Genomic DNA, 19,805 nt, shown 5'->3' with positions numbered 1-19,805 from the left:
TCACATGTATACACACACGTGCAGCAAACAGCAAAATCAGGTTTAAAATGGGCACTCAGACTTATAAACTTACCTTGCCCTTAGGTAAAGAGCACTGAAGTTTTCTCAAGACCTTCCCTGCCCTTTTCTCCCCCGATACATGGCCCCACTTCTCACCTGAAGCTGTTCCACATTCACTAAGTCCCCTTTCTGCCGTGCCTCAAACTCTCTGTCTAAGACCCCTCCCTTCCTCCTCAGCTCCTCCAACACAAGCACAGTGTGAGGGCACAGCCAGTTATCTTCCAGGGGAAACCAGAGACCAGCTCTGACCACAACTCTACTGGTGTGGAAAGGGAATAATACCCAGAATCAAGTAAAAACCTAAACACACCTGAAAACTAAAGGAAAAAACACCTCTAAGGAAGCAGATTGAAAACAGAAGAAAGAAATGAGGAATTTGACAAGTTCTGCACAAAAGAAATATATTTTTGCAGCTTTTTGTGGCTGCTGAAGCCACGACTTCCATGCTGATGCCCTGAACACCAGTGTTCAATAGCACCAGGCCAGCAGTGCCTGTGCAGTCAGGATTGAAGGAAGCCTTTAAGCTTGCCTGACAATGCATTTTTCTTGGAGATAAAAAATGAATGCTGCCAGCATGCAAATCTCTCTAAATTAGGCACGGCCCAGCTTGCAGGAGCCACGATGGCTTGTGATGACAGTCATTAACTTCAGCAGCAGAAAAGAGGATGCAGGAAAATATCCTCTGCTACTTCCCATCCCAGCTGGGAGTCCCGGCTCAGGGAAGCACTGGAGTCTGGCACAATGACACCCAAAACCACACTGTGGCTGATGAGAATGAGCTGTGGCCCCTTCCCCTGGGGCAGGCAGGGCTATCTCTCTGCTCTTGGGGACTTGCTGCTGCTCTAAGAGCCAAGCTCCCTGTCCAGGAACCCCAACACTGGTTTTCTACTGAACAAGCACAGCCAAGCCCCAAAGCTGACTGCAAAAGCAAGGCAATGGAATTCGGGCATGTCACTGCTTACCTCCCCTCACTCTTAGTTCTGGGTAAAACCCCAATGGACTCATTCCCTTTTTTCCCTCTTCAGGAGGGAACAGTGACCAGCCTGTGCCAGAACCTACTTTCAATTCCTACTCACCTTTGGGAAGATGTAACAGGAATAGATAATGTGGCCATTCCTGGATCTCGTGTGCTACTGAAGAAGGGACTGGACACACACCACCACCTCAGCCTCCCTGGTTCCCATCAGAGCAAGGGTTGTACATTTTCATTAATGGATCAGGCTGGAATAACCTGCCAACAGTCTCCCGAGCCAGACAGGATTCCTCTCTGCCCTCCCTGCCACACATACATTTGTATTGTTTCACACTGATCCTTGGCAGCTTGATTTAGGGGGAAAAAGATAAAAAAGATGAGAACCTCATGCTGGCTTTGTGCTGGGTATGCAGCTGCAGCCCCACTCACAGAACACTGCTCAAATAACAAACCAGCAACTAAAAAAAAAAGCAAACTATCTTTAATATCTCCCAAATCCCATTTAGAAGCAGTTTCATAGAAACATCACTTTGATCGTGCAATAGAGGCTGGAGGAGGGGCAGGAGGAGGGAGGACTGGCGCCAGGTCCTTGTGGGCAGACACAGAAGTGTCTCCCAGGGCCTCAGAAATTCTCCAGCAGGTCCAGGATCCGTTTCTGCTCGCTCTCCCGGAACTCCTGGTTCTTCCCGTCCCCGATGTTCTCTGCGTACTCTGCAGGGAGAGAGAGCACAGGGACACAGGCTTTGAGTGCCACAGCAACAAACAAAGGGCCACAACTCCTGCAGACACCACAGAGGAATCTACACCCACACTACTGCAAACAGCCACATGGGAATTAATGCAAGGAGCATTGATGGTTTTCCTGCCCATCCCCAGGGTTAAAGCTTTGCATAACAAACACCTGCTGACACTCAGTAAAGCTTTTGAGGCAGACAGACACAGAGAACTCCCTGCTCTGGCACAAGCAGACAGCAGCACCCAGGAGCACCCATTCCCTGGCATGGGAGTCATGGCGTTATGCCCAAGAAATGTCAACAGTACCATGAATCACTGCAAATCACTGGCTTCCCAGGTCCCTTTGGACACTGAGTGTCATCAGGGAAGGTCAGGCGTGGTCTGTGACAACTGTCAATCATTCTCAGTCCTGGGTTTAACCTGCCTGCTGTGCAAGCATCCTGAACGAGGATTTTTGCCTAGGAGACCCCAATTCCTCCATCTACCCAGTGCTTTTAACCACAAAGAAGAAAAGCCACCCGTTCAAATTTAACTACAAACCAAACCACTTGTCATCAGGCAGAGGACACCAGACCCTGACCATGATTTTGCCCATCCATGCACACCAAACACCACAGAACTAAACATTCCTTCTGTAGCTCTCCTCCCTGATATTCATTTGGAGCTGGCAGCTCTCATCCCCTACCAGCTCCCTCCTTCCTGCAACCAGAACCTGCATTTTCAAAGATGGTTTAAAAAGAAAATATGAAAAGCAGGTTCTGAGCTGCAGAAGCAAGGAGCTGAACAAATCTGAGGAATCAGGAGCAGGCTGATGGTTAAGACAGCACTTCCCTGCCTCCGCCTGCTTGCATTCTTTCCCTTCTTCCAAACAAACAGAACAGCTTGTATTCAGCACTGAATGGTAAGTTGCTGCAGAAAGTTTGCTTTAATATTTATACATTTAGCACAGCTACACGCTCTGAGCTCCATCAAAGCCTTTGTTACAGGAGCACTGAAAGCAGTGAGGACAGGCAGAAGTTAGCTGATGTGGGAGTCTTCCCTCCTGTGTGTACACACTCTCTCTCTCTCTTCCATGTAAAAAGCAGTAGAGTTCTTTACCAAGCCTCTGGGAAAAATATTTTTAATATTTATAAACCACTTTGGTACCTGTAACATGAGCAGGTGGTAACACTGAGTTTTGCTCCAGGTGAACCTGAGCTGCCCACTGTCCCAGCAAAGGGGCCAGATCAGGGCACCTTCTCTCAGTGTATGAGCTGCTCTCCACAGCTCTTAAAAGCAGCAGAAAGCTCCTGCAAGGAGGGATTCCTTGTAGCTCCCTGTGCATGGACTATTGCTGAGAGGCAGCTCAGCCCTGCCGTGCTGTGCGGGCCCTGGGCTGGGCTGGGCATCCAAACCTCAGGCACGAGATGATCCCAGTGCACAGGGATGGGGTCCCCTTCTTAGCTCAGGCTCCCCTGTCCCCTGAGGCAGTACCAGAGCCTGAGTACTGGGGCTGGTGGAGGAGCCAGCTCTGTCCCCAGCAGCCCCATCAGGGTAAGTGCCTCTGGACCATGGCAGTGGATGTGAGTGCTGGAGTTTATTGCAGTCCAAGGGCAACACTTCCCACCTGCAGTAGCCCCTCCAAGCCCAGGTGAGGGACAGCCATGGTTTCCAAGCCTGGCACAGCCAGCAGCTCTGCCCCCAGCTGTAAGGATGGCCAGACTGCTTGGACTGGAGCAGGGAGCCAGTGAGTGCCACTAATGACACTGCCCTTCCTTTGTACCAGGAGATCACCCAAACAAAAACAAGACACAAATTCTTCTTATCTTGTCCAAAAGCTCAGCATTTCTCCTTCTAAACATCTAGGCTTTGTAAGACTAAAACCGCTGTTAATCTAAGGCAGAATGTTTACTGGGTTATGACAGCTGCTAATGCTCATTTGAAGCATTAGCAGCTTGAAGACACCAGATAAAACCCCCAGAACCAGGCTTAAAAAAGTAAATCTCCAACTGAGATTTTATGTATTTACTTTTTTATTTAAAATTCCACCACTTCACTGAGACTGCTAAAAAAAAATCAAATGTAAGCTGCTCCTGCCAACAGTTAACCAGAGCTTACACACTGCTGTAGCTACACAAAGGGAAAGGGCCCAAGATTGGTTTCTGCTTCATTAGACAAAATACAATGGTTACAGAACAGTAAAAATCAATTGGGAAATACTGAGGCCTGTAATGGATATTGGAAGCTCTGGAGCCTGCACAGATGGATGCACCGTGAGCCAGACTGAGCTCCATCCTCAGAGCACACTGACCCTTCCTTTGTGTTTACCTGTGCTAACAGGTTTGGGCTGGAATGTGCAGCAGACATTCCACATGCCCAGCTCCCAGTGTGCCTGCTCACCTGACACCAGTGTGAGGGGGGGCCCCAGCAGGAGCAGCTCTGACAGAGCTCCTGAGGTAGCCAGGATCAATGGCTAGTCCCTCTGGATCAGTGAGGAACAGGGAGATTTGCCATTCCAGAGCCAAGTATCACTTCAGAGAAGCCTGTGCCTCACTCCATTCCCAATGACAGATGGAGACCAGGCACCTCCCCAAGATACAGACACTGCTGCCATCCCCAATCCAGCCGCCATCCCCGAAACATCTCCCTAGCCAAGGTACACACCACTCAGTTGTTTTCTTCCAAAGCATAAACTAACTGTCCTGTTGCAAGAAATGCTTGATCTTCTGGAAAAAGGAAGTGTGGGAGGACTGGTCAGCCTGCAGAAATGCATTAATGAGCCTCCCGTTATTCCCTGCCCACTCCTCCCCCTTGAAAGCTCTACCATAAGAAAACAGTCTCGCTTCCTTGCTTGCATCGTAAGTAATTCTGAGCCACCCCAAGGGATCCATCAGCTGTCAGGTTGCCAGAGAAACATGGAGAATATGTAGGCCATAAAAATCAAACTAAAAACTGAGCACCTAATTAGTATGCAAAAATAGAAAATAAAAACTGAACAAGAGCAAAACACTGAACGAAAAGTAAAAATAAACCAGTCCTCATCTGTCCTGAGAGCAAGTTGGGAAGTAGCCTGGAACATTCCAGCCAAGGCTCAAGCTCCTGAACTCTCAGTCACTTGCAACAGAGTCTTGTGCAGTTGACTCCAGTAAAGTTTTGGAAGCCCCTTGCTGCCCCCTGCATCCCAGCAGCACACTGCAGAGTACCACACCTAAATCCCTGTTCCAACCCCTTGGCTTCCCTGGGAAGCTGTGTCCAGGGAAGTGACTCCTTCAGAGAAGCAGGTGCATGTCCCTGGTGCTGCTGCTATTACAGGCTGGTGAATCTGTGCTGACTGTGCCTGTGGACACAGGTGTGTAACTACTGAAATGCTCAAATTTCAGAGCCCAGACTGCAGCTGAGCCCAGTGCTGCCTCCCAGGTCCCACTGCAGGACTTCACAAGCATCCACTAAGAAATTTATCACTGAGGTTTTGATTATTGTCTCTAGAAGTCTCTAAGACTGGCAAGTTTAAGAGTTGAGGAGAGCTGCAGTCAGAGCCCAAACTCTGTACCCATCCCTGCATTATAAAGAAGCCAACGTGCTCCTTCGGGCAGGGAACGTGCTGCTGCTGGGAGCACCCAAGCCAGCACGACCCTGAGCTTGCAACACCCGATACAAGCACGGAGAAAGTTTCACAATGCAAGTCACTGTCTGGGAAAGAAAGAATCAGATGAAATTTTAATGCAGCTGCCCTCCAATTCAGCTTGGTATGTAAGTCAACACCCCAGAGCCGTGACCATGAGATGTGCAAATCCAGCAAGGTGTGCAGACAACTCCCCCAGGGACACACGGCCCAGGGCAAGTGTGGGAATCTGAACAGGGACATGGCCATAGTCCACGTTGGAAAGGGGCAGTTTAGAGGCAGGAATTTTCAATTATCAGAATTAAAATCAGAAAAGACATCGTATGCAGCCCCCCTGCTCACCAGCAGGCATTAACTTGCACTTCATTGCTAAAGACAAGGGCCAAAGAGATTGCCTATAGCTGCAGGTAATTTCACACTGTCAGAAAATCACTCTTGATTTTGTCATACCAGCCAGTCCTCTGATTCCTTTTCTCCTGCATATGAGAAGGGAGAAAAACGACAGGTTTTGCAGGAAATAAGCTGCGTGTACCTGCCATTGTTGAAGTGGGGGCATGAAAAGCCCAGGAGAACATTGTTGCTCCCCAAGAAAGCAGAAACACTGAAATACAGCCCACTATCCCAGAAATGCTGTCAAGCTTCCCTTCCCTCCAGAAGAAAAATAGACTCTTCTCCTCACACTGAAAACAACACAGCCCCTTTGGAGCAGATACATTCCATAAGGAAGCATCTTCTCCAGGCAGCTCTGGTTCCCTGCTGCTCCCACTAAGCCTCTTAGCTCCAAGGGGCCATGGGAAGAGGCTGAGTCCTGCCCTTCTCTCCCCCAGTTCCACTGGCTGCTGCTGCTGAAGGAGAGCAGGCTGCAAAGGAGGGCTACAGCTCAAATAGGTATTGCTCTAATTCACCATGAGCATTAAAAATAACAAGCAGTACTTTAAAACTGGGATTGCAAATCACAACAGCTACATTTAAAAGCTATGGAGGATACTTTAATGCTATAATCCCTATTAATTTGACACTAAGAACAAGACAAATACACCACGGGTACTAATATGGTGCAGATGGTAAAAGTGCAAGGCCATGTTAATGAAAGATGAGACTCCACTATTCTTCCCTCTAGCAGGCATGTACACTTCCCTTAAATATTTACTCTCACGTTAATGTCAGCAGTGAATTCCAGCCAGGCTGGAGCTGATGGAAGCGTGCAGTGATGTGCTGCTCTCTGACAGCAGCTACAGCAAGTGTCCTAACTCGGAGGCAAAGCAAAGCACGCCACTAATCAGGGTGATTCCAGCCCTGCCAGGATCTCAGAACACTGCTCAGCTGCTGCCTGGAGATGCTCAAGAAGCCAGGGAGAATTGCATGTGAAGGCTCATCCTGCAAAGCCATGACCAAGCTGTCCCTGGTAGCGAGGAGACGCACAAAAATATCTCTACTCACCCTTCAGGATGTGTCGAACAATTTTAATGGAGCTGCCTCTCATGTTCAGGATCTGGTGGACTCTCTGACGAATCTGATGGGGAGTAGGACAGAGAAGAAAGAGATCTTCAAGACAAGTCCATACACAGCCCCACTTTTTCCCACCTTGAGGGATAAACAGAGACCTGAACACCACAAAAACCAACTCAGTCTTGGCAGCCCTCAGCATATGCTCAGGAACACCCAGGGAGGTACATAGCACAGAAATAAGAAGCCACAGAATGCATTCACAAACCCCAATGTATTCACAGAGGAGGCAGAGATGCAGTATTTTGCACACATCAAGAAAAGCTGTAGCTGTGCTTTTATGAGACCTCCAGAGAGCAGGTCCCTTCCCCCTGCTCCCCCAGCAATGGCATCAACATGGCCTTTCCATTTCAAACCCTGACCTTGCTCACACAGATTTTATGAATTTAGTGACAGCAATCAACTTCTGTCCCCACTAATGCCCTATCTGCTGCAACTTGATGGAGCTGTATGGAGACAAGTGCAATAAACAGGAGGTTTCCTCCCGAAAAGGAAATTAGAGAAACAATTACTCAACGCAGCATTTGCAAAGATTTAGAGCCTAGTCTGCACCATGAATGGAAACACAGATGATCTGCCAACCTTGTAGGCAGCTTTACCTGGGGAACGTTGGCATTACAGATCTCTGCCATGATGTAACAGATGAGCTGCAGCACAAAGAGCCCAGCATCCAGACGACGGAGATAGAATTCATCTTCCATGTCATCATCTATGATCTCTCCTCGACGCACCATGTCCTGTAAAGCCACACAAAGGAAAGGTGTGAGGATTCTCTCAGAGCACTTCCCATTAGGAGTGGCAAAATGTTGGTGGAATTTGTGGTTTCTTAAGAATTGTTTTGTTCCCCCAAACATTATCAGCCATATATTTCTCGACGATGTATTTTTAACAATTCGTTTAAATTCACAAAACATTTCATTCCCTTTTGAAGAAGTTTTGCCTTTGCTGGTCATGAAGTGTGTCGATCTGCAAGTCAAAATTTTAATTTAAACATACAAATCACATTTCTACATTGAGGGGTGAGAGTGTGTGACTATGGAACAGACCCATGTATCCGTGATTTACAAGTTCTTTCTCAGAATGGAACAAAACCTGCTCTTTTACTGGCCATCTGAGGGTGCTGTTCAGCAGTGCAGAACATGACTCCAGCACACTCTAAGAGCTATCAGGCTTCTAGCTTCATGATTGACTGATACATGAGAAAACATATCTGAAAATCCTGCACAAGGACAGATTTTCTATGCCCAGCCAGGCTCTTCCCACTGTTTCTAAGGGATGCTGCCAGGGCAGACCCAGGACAGGGTTTTTTAGCCAAAGACTCCCATGGGAATGATGACCATCCATCCTTCTTCTGTATACATGAGTTTCACCAGAGAGACCTGCCCAGAGGAAGGCCAGAGGAAGAATGAAAGAGGCCATTCCATTCCATTCTATCCCTCCATTCCATTCCATCCCTCATGCCCAGAGAGCTCATCTTCAAAACACTGCCAAGAGCCACCCAGCAGCAAGCTCAGAGCAGCCTCCTCTGAGCTGGCCCCAGGACGTGCCTGTGCTCCATCCTCATGGGGGCTGACAGGCCCAAACAACTGTGTCACATGTCACCTTCTGCATTTTGGGGTTTCTCTTCAGGATTTGTTCTTAAACAAAGGAAGCAGCTCTGTGATTTATTCTGCAGCCGTTGGCAGGTGGGCGCACACCACCAGAGCAATATTTCCTCATTAGAGCCATCACCTGCGAGCGCTGCGCACCCGCAATGCTCCGCAGGACGCGCCTCCTCGGGTGCATGCGCTCCAGGAACCCAGTCACCAGCACCAAAGCTGACTGAGGATGCCAAATTTTGCTGTTCTGTCAAGCCAAGCCCTTGCACCTAGTGGTGAGTTGAGGGGTTTAGGTGTAAGAAGGAAAATGAGCCCTGTGCAACTGTCCCCAGAGGGGGGGCAATGGATGCTCCCTGGATAGAAATATGATGGAGCGACTTAGACAGCTGTTTCTCACTTCTTCTTGAGAGGAAGAGGAAAGCTTAGGTAGTGAAATACTTCTCCTTTCCTCCTAGAAATCCAGTCTGCTAGTAAAAGAATAAGTTTAGAAGGCAGTGTCTTCTTAATCGTGTTGTGACATCAACTGCTTTGGCTACACTCAGATGTGACACTTTAGCATCAGATCCTGAAGACTCCAACACATGCATGACTGTCATTTACTCCAGGTTCTCAAAATCATAGGCACAGGCATGACTGGGCAAAGCCTGCATGTGAGCTCTTGCCAGTAAATAGAAAAATCTAATTTTGTGCAGAGAGTGACTTCCCTCACCCTAAATCCATGCCAAATGGCTCAAATCTGGTCTCTAAAGCTGAACAATGATGAGTCTGGCTAGTGAGAGAGCTGAACACTGACTGAATTATCTAAAAAAATACTCAAGAAAGACAACATACTCACTCCTGTACCACTGCTCATACTCCACACTGCACACAGGCTCATTGGCTGCTATGCTCAACAGTGCTAAATTCCTGAGCAGAAAAACATCCACAGGCCAGGACTCTGAATCTCCAGAGCAAGAAACAAAAGCCAGGTCTGCTCTGTATTCTGATCCGAGCACGGCGATCACAGGAGCTGGATCCAGGCAGCCGCAGTCTTGATTACACAGCAGAGGCGGCTCCAACAGCCCCTCTCAGCAGAGAAGATTATTTTGTGCCAGTAAATTAAGCAGATATGAATTAGAAAACAAGTACAGTTTTAAGGTGCCTTTTCACAGTCTTTTTTTTTTTTTAAAAGAAACCACAGCCACCTTTTCAGTGCTAGTCTGCCTCCAGTACAGTACCAAGCAGCCCCTTTCCCACTTGGACTCTCTTTCAAAGCTGTCAGTTGCTAACCTCCAAATGAGCGCTCAGGTGCCATTTCTAATCTGCCAGCAATATGTGCTGAGATGCCCCTTGCTGATGGGAGAAGACAGCAATAAGATGGGCTTCTGTGAAGCTAAAATGAGCTTCTCTCACACTAATGAGGCAGGACTGACAGGCCTCGAGGTGTCAAGTAGAGACTCCAAGCCGAAAGATGCGATGGATGTCCCAGTGCTGTACCAAAAATCACACTGCTCCACACAGGCACTGGAGGAGATTTCTGCATCCTCCTCCCTCCTCATCTATCACTCACCTTCCAGCACACACTGCACAGCTGGGCAGAGCAAAAGGATACTGATAAACAACAAAGAACACCTCCAGGATCCTGGTTTTACACCCTCACCACGTGGAACAGCAAGGCCAATCCAGGTGGACAGAAACGAGCATGTTCCTAATAGCCGTGCACCAGAACAACCACCACAACGTGACTTTCACTTTAAAGATGGATTTCTCCCCTTACTACTTTCAGTCTGTATTACTGGGGAGAGCTGAGGGATGCAAGACATGCTCAGGAAGGGCCTTCAGACTACAGGCTAAGAGCCACACTCACAGCCATCATGTCCTGCCCTCAGCACAGCTCCAAACAATTCAGTCTTTCTACACCAAACTGAAAGGATGGGTTGACACAAATCCCCACCTGTTATCCCCACCTGTGGATACCACACTCATCCTAGGAGTTCCACCTCTTCCTTTCAAGGATGGAGTGGCTGAGCTGTACCACAATTAGCATGTAATTTGTAAGTCATTATAGCACAAAGTGTCTGGTGAGAATATTTTATTGAATAAACCTGATGAGCATAATTTTCCGTGGAACTATAAAAATATTAAACTATCTCTTGTCATTTCCTACCATCTTTAGAGATCATCAAGGCTATTGCTGCCACCCATAATTATACCTCATTTTAGAGAGAGGTAAAGGCCACAGGATGTTGCACCATTTCCTACAGAAATAATTAAAGAAATTGAGAGGAGAACAAGATATTTTCATTAACTAAAAACTCTGGGAAAAGTGCTAAGATAGGCATCAGGTGTTGGAGACAATGCTCTCATGGACTTTGCTCCTGGGTTTCCCATGGCAATTAGGATAATCACCAGGTTATCACCTCTGAGCCTTTCTGAACAGATTCCACTGAAGCAAACAAGGGGGTAACACTAAGAAGAGGTTCAATGACCTTATCCTGTTTCACAGTCCAAATCAGGGTGCAGATTATTACAACTGTTCCTCCTCAAAACAGCTGGATTCAGAAACTCCTCCCCTCCCTCCCACCCTCAACTATTCCCCTACCATCACTGCCATGGGCTGAAAAGCAGGGCTATAAACCAAATCACTAAAATAAGCCAAGCTAAAAGAAATAAAAAGGAGAAGTACAAGAGCAGAAACTTCTTATGCCAGCTGCACTACTAAAGATAAAGCACTCAGTCATTCCTTGTGTAAGCAGCTTTTCGCTCCTTGTAATGCAAGACTTACACCAGGATACTCTGTCCATCAGACTCAGATCTCACTCTTGTCAGTGTAGGCTGAACCTGTAAAATCTCACCAAGTATCATTTTTCCATAGGGCAGGGAGAAAGGTGAGGATCTGTACCAGATTTTTGGGGTACTATGTCCTCTACTGCAAGGGAAAGGTCAAAAGCCCCCCTAGTGACAGAACACCATTTCTAAAGTGTTCATACAATCCACCTCAGTGATTCATGTGCCACAACAAGGAACACTAAAGTGTCCCATAAATCCTGTCACAGCCAGACAGTGCCATGATGTGACAGACAGAATGATGGCTTTTGCCTGTTTCTGTGAGGGGAAAACACTTGAGCAACTTCAGATCCCAGGAGACCATGTCCCACTGACCATCTGATGATGCTACAAAGTAAAACAAACGATAATTCTCCAAAAGTGTTCCAAGCTAGGAATGAACTTGAATATCACATTTTATACATGTTGTGGTCAATATGTTGCACCCATGAGATGCTTCTGCCAAATCCTATTATTAGTTCTAATAGAAGGTAAAGGATTGAGGTCCATTTATTTTGGATACAGGAGGAGAATTTGACATTCCTTAGTTTTACTTCTCTTATGTATTTAGTAGACATGAATGGGTTATTATTAATTGAAAAGCTTCCACAAAACCGTCTTCACACTCAAATTCCGTCACTCCTGCTTTGTGGTGGCTGTTTGATACAGATGTTAACGTTTGCAGGCTGCTCCAGGGTGTTCCTGGATAAAGGGCACATACCCTTACTCTGCATGTGGTATTTTAGGGCTCTGTACAAGCAGCTCCAACATATTACAAGCTTCAACTGAAAAAAATCCTATCTGGTTTTTGAGTTCTAAAACTCCCACCCCAACACCAAAACATAAAGAATAAATAATTTCTTGCCCTGTCCTGAGGAGGAAGCACAGAGTACGGAAGGAAAGCAGGAAAGGGTAAACGCTGTTTTCCTCCAGGCCACCGCTCAGTGGTGCCGCTGCTGCTGCCCATATGGAGCCTGAGTGCTGGCAGCAAAAGCAGCTCCATTCATCACTCACTCCCGTGCCTCTTTGAGCAGCAGCAGTGCCCCGATGCCCTCGGAATGTTTGGCAGTGCCTGGAGAAGCAGCCTTGGCAGTGGGCAGGCAGCTGTTTGTCGGGGCCTGGCGGGGAGCTGCTGCCCATGGCACGCAGAGCGCGGCGTGCGTGACGGCAGCTGCAGCCATTGCTCTCCGTCAGTGCTAATCAATCTCACACCCTCCCCAGCACTGATACAGATAATCTTGTGGGAAGCTGGCCAAGCTGGCTAACAGCTCTGCAAGCTGCTTCCTGACTCCAGCCGCTCGTTCCCTTTCAAAAGGTCTGTTCCAGCCTCAGTTCCAAGAAAGTGCTGTGCGGTACCAAGGCTCGTGTCACTCAAACGTTCACTGCTGGTGTGCAGAGAGCACACAGCCCTTTGGCTGCTCCTCAGCCAACTCATCAACACAGGCACTTTCTCATTGCTGATCACAACTCTGCAGACCAGGGTAGGAGGCCTCACACATTATCATGTAATTGTCTCTCTGCATTTCACCTGCTCTCCATCTGCCAAACCAAGTGGACTGCAGCCAGGTAAAAGTGAAGGCAAATTGAAGCACAGACAGACTTAGGTACTTCTAGTAAAATTCACTCTAAGAGACAGCCAGAAGCACTTGTAGAGAAATTCTTGGCCCACTTTATCTGAGGTTACCTGGAACTTGGAAAGTGAGGCAACAGGAATTAAGAGGAACAGCACAGGTATGAGGGCACACCTGAGAACAGTGACTGGCTGGGCCAGAAGTCCTGTACAGATGACATGGCTGTGCAGAGGTGTTACAGACATGACCTGGCAAAACTTAAGCAATACATACGTGTTTCTCCCCATCAATTTTCTTATCAGCTGCCTGCATTGCATCCAGGTATTTAAAATACAGTTCCATCAGCCGATCAACCTGCAAGGGCAGAAGAGAGAGACATAAGCAAGAAAAAAGAGCAATGCAATCATCTTTAATCCTTCCTGCAATTTTGTTTTCCTCTCAGCTTCAGCCTTCACAAAGCAACAGGCAGCTCTGTCCCTCCTGGGAAGGAACATGTTACAGAAGGAAGGTACAAGTGCTGGTTGGATGAGCACGCTGGGGCTGCAGGCTTTTGGATGTCATCCTATATGGGAACATGGTCCCATCAGTGCCAGATAAATGGCAGCAAACAGGCACGTGTCCCCAGCTCACTCTCTGTGCTGTGGTCCTCCAGGCTCCTGGTTTCCCCAGTGGACTTGTCTATCTGTGCTGGATGTTCCAGCTCTCCCACTCCCCTCTGAATTGTGTTAGGGCAGCTGAAATCCTGTCTAGTAATTATCTACAATTGGTAGAACAGGTTATGAAAAACACCTTTAAAACACACTAATGAGGAATGCTAAGGAACCAGTATTTTCCCAGTGGCAGAATTTACAAATCCCTTGGGATCCCTCATTTGCAAAAGCTATTTCTTTTCTGCAAAGCTTTGATCTATCCACCACCATGTAAATATTTTGGGAAGAATTTCCCAGAGCAAACACCGCTAAAATGAAACATTCTAGGAGAAGAGTGGAGAACGTTAAATGTGTACCATAGCAACTGCTAAACTCTCTGCAAAAGAGCTTCACCAGACACACTGGAACCTTTCCACACTGTCCTGATCTCAGAGCCAGCACAATGTAATACTGCAGATTGTCTTCTAGGGCCAGGTTCCAGCAGAGACACAACCCAGGACAGAATTGCTACTACCATAGGCAAGGGCACCAGAAAACAAGAGCACAGGGGACGTGGAGGCCATGCACTGAATGTCCAGTTTTGCAGTTTGTAGATACAATGTGAATGAGTACAAAGGTCTGTGACAGCAGAAGTCTCTGCAGGCAGGTACAAGGATGGTTTTGTGTAACTCAGCGAGCGCACCAGGCACCCTGGGCAAGAATCCTCCCAACCTGGCAGCCCAGAGACTGAGACACATTCAGCACTCACCTTCTCACTGTCATTCTCTGTGAATTTATTCAGTAACCGTGTCCTCTGCTGCCCTCTCAGGTTTCGCAGAAGGGAAGCCAGGATGGAACAGACATGTTCTAGAAATACAAAATGAAAATTGCAGGCTGAGATCAGGAAGAGGAGCTTATTTCCCTCTGTAACAAGCCATTAAATTCACACTCCAGCACGTAGCTGTTGATAAGCAGAACCCTGGTTCCTTCCCATCATGGTGAGAGGAGAGAGAGCAGCAGTGAGAGCCACAAGCCATGTCTGCAGGGAGCAGAGACAGCTCCTCATTCCAGCCCTTCCAGTGAGGTCTCCTCCTCCTCTGCCTCAGGCACCTAACGCACCTTACATAGTGCACAAGTTTCACTCTGGTTTTCTCCTCTTTTGTGCCTAAAGGAGCCCTGGCCAAAACCAGCACCCAAATGACCCTCAAGTCACGAAAGCAGGGACAGCTACTGAAATGAGAGCTGGAGAAAGGGAATAAGTGCACTCCTGCAGAGACTGAAGAGGTATGAGCTAGTGGAAAAATTCTCAAGCCAACCACTTTCATTTAAAGAAAGTCCCATCAATGAATATAAATGGGCCACAACAAACCAGAAACGACCAAATAAACATGTTTACAGCCTTCTCAATTGCACTTGGGGGTCATATTTTTCAGCACAAACCAAGGAGACAAGTAAAATTCAAGGCTGCAAGCCCACAGGGGACACCTGTGTCAATGTCTCACCACTCTGAGAGGAGACTGAGCCACTCTCCTCAAGCCCAAGCACAGCAGTGCAAAGCAAAGGAGAAGGGCTTGAATCTCTTTCCCTTTCCAAACCAGTCAGTACAACTCCCCATCTGCATGACTGCATTAAGCACAGACCTGCTGGTTTAGCCACCCCAGCTTTTCCAAGATGTCCTCACTGTAATCTTGCTGATTAAGACTAATGAAAATTAATGGCCATAAACACTTCCTCAGCCATGGTGGTAGGGAGCAATGAGGCCTCAAGATTTGACATTTTCAGAGGGGGAAACACAATGTGCAGAGGAGAGGGATCACCATCTCATTGCTGTCACCATGCATTTCCTCAGCACTGCCCAGCCCAGAGGCACAAGCAGCCCTGATTGATCAGTCCAGCACAAAGAACCAGTGTTTGCTGGGAGCTCCTGTTCCCAACTGCCTGGGCCCTGGAAGGTGAAGGCATGCAGGCTGCCTGGCCAGGGTGCCTGTGCTCCCTGCTGCATGGATTATCTGCATCCTGCACAAGGGCAGCAGCAGGAGAGGCTGCACAGGCACACCAACACCCCCCATTTCATTAGCTGCTTATAAATGGAGCTTCCTTTTCGAAACAGATTTCTGCCTGAGGTGGTGTCAATTTTTCATGTTCCAAGGAGATTGGGAGCGTGGCTGGCAGGAGGAGCAGGCAGATAACAGGTTTATCGGGCGGCCGCACCGTGTGGCTGCTCCGTCATTCCGACAGCCCCACGGGGCTGAACAATGGCTCCGGGGGTGTCAGAGCACGCTCCCACTGCACACAAACTGCTACTCCACAAAAAGCTACACCAAATTAACTGTTGACATTAAAAGCACTGTAAAAACCTTCAAGTCCTGGCAAGTTTTCATTTTCTTAAGGAGAAAGACATTCAAGAAAATGAAGGATTTTTTCCCCATATACGCCAACATATGCTCTGCTGGTTTAGGAATAAGTCAGCATTCCGTATGTCACACTACTTTTTCCCCCAACCTTCTTTTTTTGGAAGTGTTGATGCAGCATTTTAGTAGCAGTATTCTCACCAATGATCTATCTTCATTGCTTTTTTTCCAATATTCCTTTACTAGGAAATGTATTTTAGCCATCATTTTTGCTTTGGTGGTTGTATGCAGATATTTATCCATTTTATCAATAAAATCTTTAAAACTACTGACAAGTCTAAAGGAGCTGACACAGAGGTTTTGAGAACAAGGTTATTCTTTCAACATATCACTGCAGAAAATCCAGGAAATATTCAGTTGCCTAGTCAAAATGTTCAAAGAAATATTTTACAGAAATATTTCTGAACTATCTAAACTAGTTTTTTATCAGCTTCCTGAAAAATAACACACTAGCGTGTTTTATGTCACACCCCAAAATCAAGGTTATGCCTGATAACGCAAGTCCTGGCCCAATAAATACCAACATTCACAGGCAAGGACACTGGCCAAGATGAGGACAAAGCTTGATGGAATGAGAGGCTGAGTCCATGATTCAGTGGATTTAAGTGTTTGCACAGCCATGGGAAGGGAGAAACACTAACCTTGGGGTGCAGGTTCCCACAGATGGGGGTCTCACCATTTTACCATGGACTGATCCAATCTCCATCTCACATGGGCAACATTTTAAAAGCTGTAATCACAATATTTACTCAGGGTTGGATCTCCTTTGGGAAATGGTGAGTAGCTGATGCTGTTTTGAGTCCCCAGAACACAGAACCTGCAGCTGCCTGGCTTTGATCTCAGTGCAGACAGAGGCCATGAGCTGTGCATTGCCCCAGGGTGAAGCCACAGGCAGCCTCCCTGCTACAGAATATTCTGGGAGCTTCTCCATAGGAATGTAACACTCAGCCAAAGTCCACATCCCCTGCACAAAAGGCATCACTTCCAGGGAGGGCACAGACAAGGCCAGAGGCAGAGGTTGCAGAAGAGCCCTATTTCAAAGAATGAATAAATGTGATTCCTTTGAGAGACAAACACCAAACTAAGCTGTGCTGAAGCACCACAAAGGTGCCTCTACAGAAATAACAGGTGCCAGCTGGCAGCTACTACACATCAAGAACAACTTTTTTCATGCAAACATCCCAAAAATCCCCTAAATTCATGGATGGGGGAAGATGGAAGGCTTCTCTCTCACCAACCAGTAGCACTGCTGCTGCCCTATGGCTGGCTCACCTGCAAGCCCTGCCACTCCCCCATGATCCCAATCCTGCAGGGCACCATCCCAGACACACCCCTGGCTCCAGGAGATCATATTCCATGTGCTTCCTGCAGCAGCACCAGGGTCCTGCTTGGCCCAGCATCACCTCAAGCTCTTGGGAGCCTTTCCCTCTCCAGACAGGCACAGAGACTTCAGCATGCAAGCAGTGTTTAAAACACCCTAATTAGATCGATCTTGACTTCAGCTCGGCGTGTTGGAATACAGATTAATCTATTCCATGGCTGGCACTGGCAGCTGCAACAGCAGGAGGTCCTGTCAAATCAAGCTGTAACACTACACTCCTCTGCCTTTATTATCCCCACCCCCTGCTTTTTTTTTTTCTTTTTACATCTCATTATAATGGACATCTGCCTGGCAGGGGAGGAAGCTCAACAGTGAGGAAGAGGAGGCAAGCATCATCCTGCAGGAAGGGGACAGTGGGCAGATCTGGATGCCAGGGACAGCAGCCCATTGGAGGCTAAGCAGGATGATCTGGTGAACCCAGCAGAACACATTTAAGAGGCTTCTGTCTTGTAAAGAACACTTAAAATGTAGTGTCTAATTAGAAGCAGGAAAATACTAGAAAAAAGCAAGCCAGCTCTTTGAGATACTCCTACCCCTCCTAGGCACACAACTCTGTGGCTTCAGGGCTGCTTCAGGGAAACCTGGATGAACCCACTGGTCCATGCCAGCATTTCAGGTGGCACTGGGACATGCCATTCCAGTGGTGTAGCATCTGATAACCTGACTTGTTGCCACGTGCATTAATAATCTACCTTTCAGAAGAGTAACCCACTCAAGTATCACTGCATTTTGCCAAGAAAAATCTTATCTTAAAATACTGAAAACAAGCAAGAAACACCAATTTTACGGATGGGTGAAGGGGGGCCTGGGAGGGTTGGAAAAGCTCCACATGCAACAGCCCTGGTGAGCTGGATCCAGTCATCAAGCTGAATGTAAAAGAAAATTCTTTCTATTGACTGAGAAAGTTTATTTTTCTGATGTTCTTGCAACAGAGCACGCTCACTTTAATTGAGATAAATTTAACTCTGTTCTCAGCATCATGGCTCACTCAAATCACAGGTTCCTGTCGGAGGGTGATGGTGAAATAACAAATTGGCATAATAAAGTTCTGCTTAAACAGACTGATGCCTTCCCTGGGTGCTCACTCCTCAAGACCACCAAAAGAAAAACATTTTCTGCTGGCTGGCAGAGGGTGCTCAGTTAATACCAATAACTCCTTATCAGGCCATGTTTCTGCTGCTGCTTTTTCACTTCCCCACGCCCAGGGAACCTGGTTCTAAGGCAGACATTCATTCCAAGGGCTCTGCCTGCCTTTAGTGCATGTCACAAAGGACTAAGAGTATATTTAGTAAGAAATGGGTTTTGTTGTTGTTTTTAAAGGGAGGTGTAGCTGAGGATCTCCAAAAGAGGCTTTGTTATTGATAGAGGGCAAACAAGCAAAACACCCCAGCGATAGGAATTCTCCTTTGGAAACTGGCTGAACTAATTCTCAGGTTATCAAATTAAGCATTCCTAAGTAAAACCGACATCTAAGACAAGAGAAGGCTTTTAAATGAAGATGAATTGGACAAACATCCTTTTATAGTTCATTACACTCTCCAAGTGAGCAAAACTCGGCTGCAAATAACCATCCTGAGAAAGAGCAGGAGGATATACAGCCTGTCGAGCCAGCTATGATTGCTTCACTACAGACTCTCTAATTCAGGAGGAATTTGTGTGTTTTCTCCATTTTTAGCTCACTGAGACTGTTCAAGAATTTTAAACCAGCATCCAATGCTGTGACTCAACTGTGCTGAGAGCTGCTGCACCCTCATGGACAGGGGGACACCCCAACTCTCAGCTCTGCAGCAGGAAGGTTTTTGGAATGTAGATGCTTATATAGCAACTCCCACTTTTCAAAAGCCACAACACAAGTGTTATTTAAAATCTTACCCTCTATTTATGCCAAGAACCACCCAGAGGCAGATTTCTGTGCACTCCCTGCAATCACAGACATTAAAGGGACACTGCTGTTCAACCAGCTCACAATACACAACCACAACACCTCCTACACAGCCAGGCTGGTTCTCTTTGTGGCTGTCCAACCCAGCTGGGCACTCACATGAGTACTGCAAATCCACAGACACAGGAAAACTCTAAGCCATTTCTGTCTTCAGCTGCAAAATATTTCTGCTTTGAGTTGCTTCACTGCCTCAGAAAAAGGGAAATTGCTTCCAACGAGTTTTTCTCCCAAATCTAATATCCTAATATAATGATCTGTACAAACACAGGCAAAATTCAAGTGTAGATAATGTGCACTCAGTTAGACACCACAGGCCCAATCTTCAGGCTCAGATCATCCATAAAGATGGTTAAGAAATTTTCCCTTTCTTTTTTCCTAATTACATAGTGTACATAAAGCATAAATATGTGCAGTTTGGATTTAAATTGTTCACAGGCTCCCTAGAGTAAAATAATTTTTAAACACTGACAGTGTTTAAAATGTATCTAACCAGCACTGACACCTTTATGCTAGCATTTAGAAAGGAAGAAATACATTACAGAGAAGTTACTTTTATCAAATTTAATTTGGATTATAAATTTCTGCAATAAATA

At 46.9% G+C, this 19,805-nt stretch overlaps 1 protein-coding gene across 1 annotated transcript in view; it reads right to left on the bottom strand.

The window, feature by feature from the left end:
* Nucleotides 1–1,492: 1,492 nt before the first annotated feature.
* The window catches only part of CTNNBL1 (catenin beta like 1), a 47,353-nt gene continuing 29,040 nt past the window's right edge, over nucleotides 1,493–19,805 (bottom strand). The window contains exons 12-16 of the mRNA XM_036395808.2: nucleotides 14,248–14,345; nucleotides 13,123–13,203; nucleotides 7,475–7,612; nucleotides 6,810–6,882; nucleotides 1,493–1,744 (exon numbers count right to left, since the gene is read on the bottom strand). Of these exons, the coding sequence (XP_036251701.1) occupies nucleotides 1,656–1,744; nucleotides 6,810–6,882; nucleotides 7,475–7,612; nucleotides 13,123–13,203; nucleotides 14,248–14,345 (479 nt within the window). The 3' untranslated portion in view covers nucleotides 1,493–1,655. The remainder of the gene's footprint in view (nucleotides 1,745–6,809; nucleotides 6,883–7,474; nucleotides 7,613–13,122; nucleotides 13,204–14,247; nucleotides 14,346–19,805) is intronic.

The sequence above is a fragment of the Molothrus ater genome, chromosome 17, assembly GCF_012460135.2.
Source record: "Molothrus ater isolate BHLD 08-10-18 breed brown headed cowbird chromosome 17, BPBGC_Mater_1.1, whole genome shotgun sequence".
In the NCBI taxonomy this organism is placed as follows: Eukaryota; Metazoa; Chordata; class Aves; order Passeriformes; family Icteridae; genus Molothrus; species Molothrus ater.
Note: the sequence above shows the minus strand (reverse complement) of the source record. Positions and strands in the feature narration are given on the sequence as shown.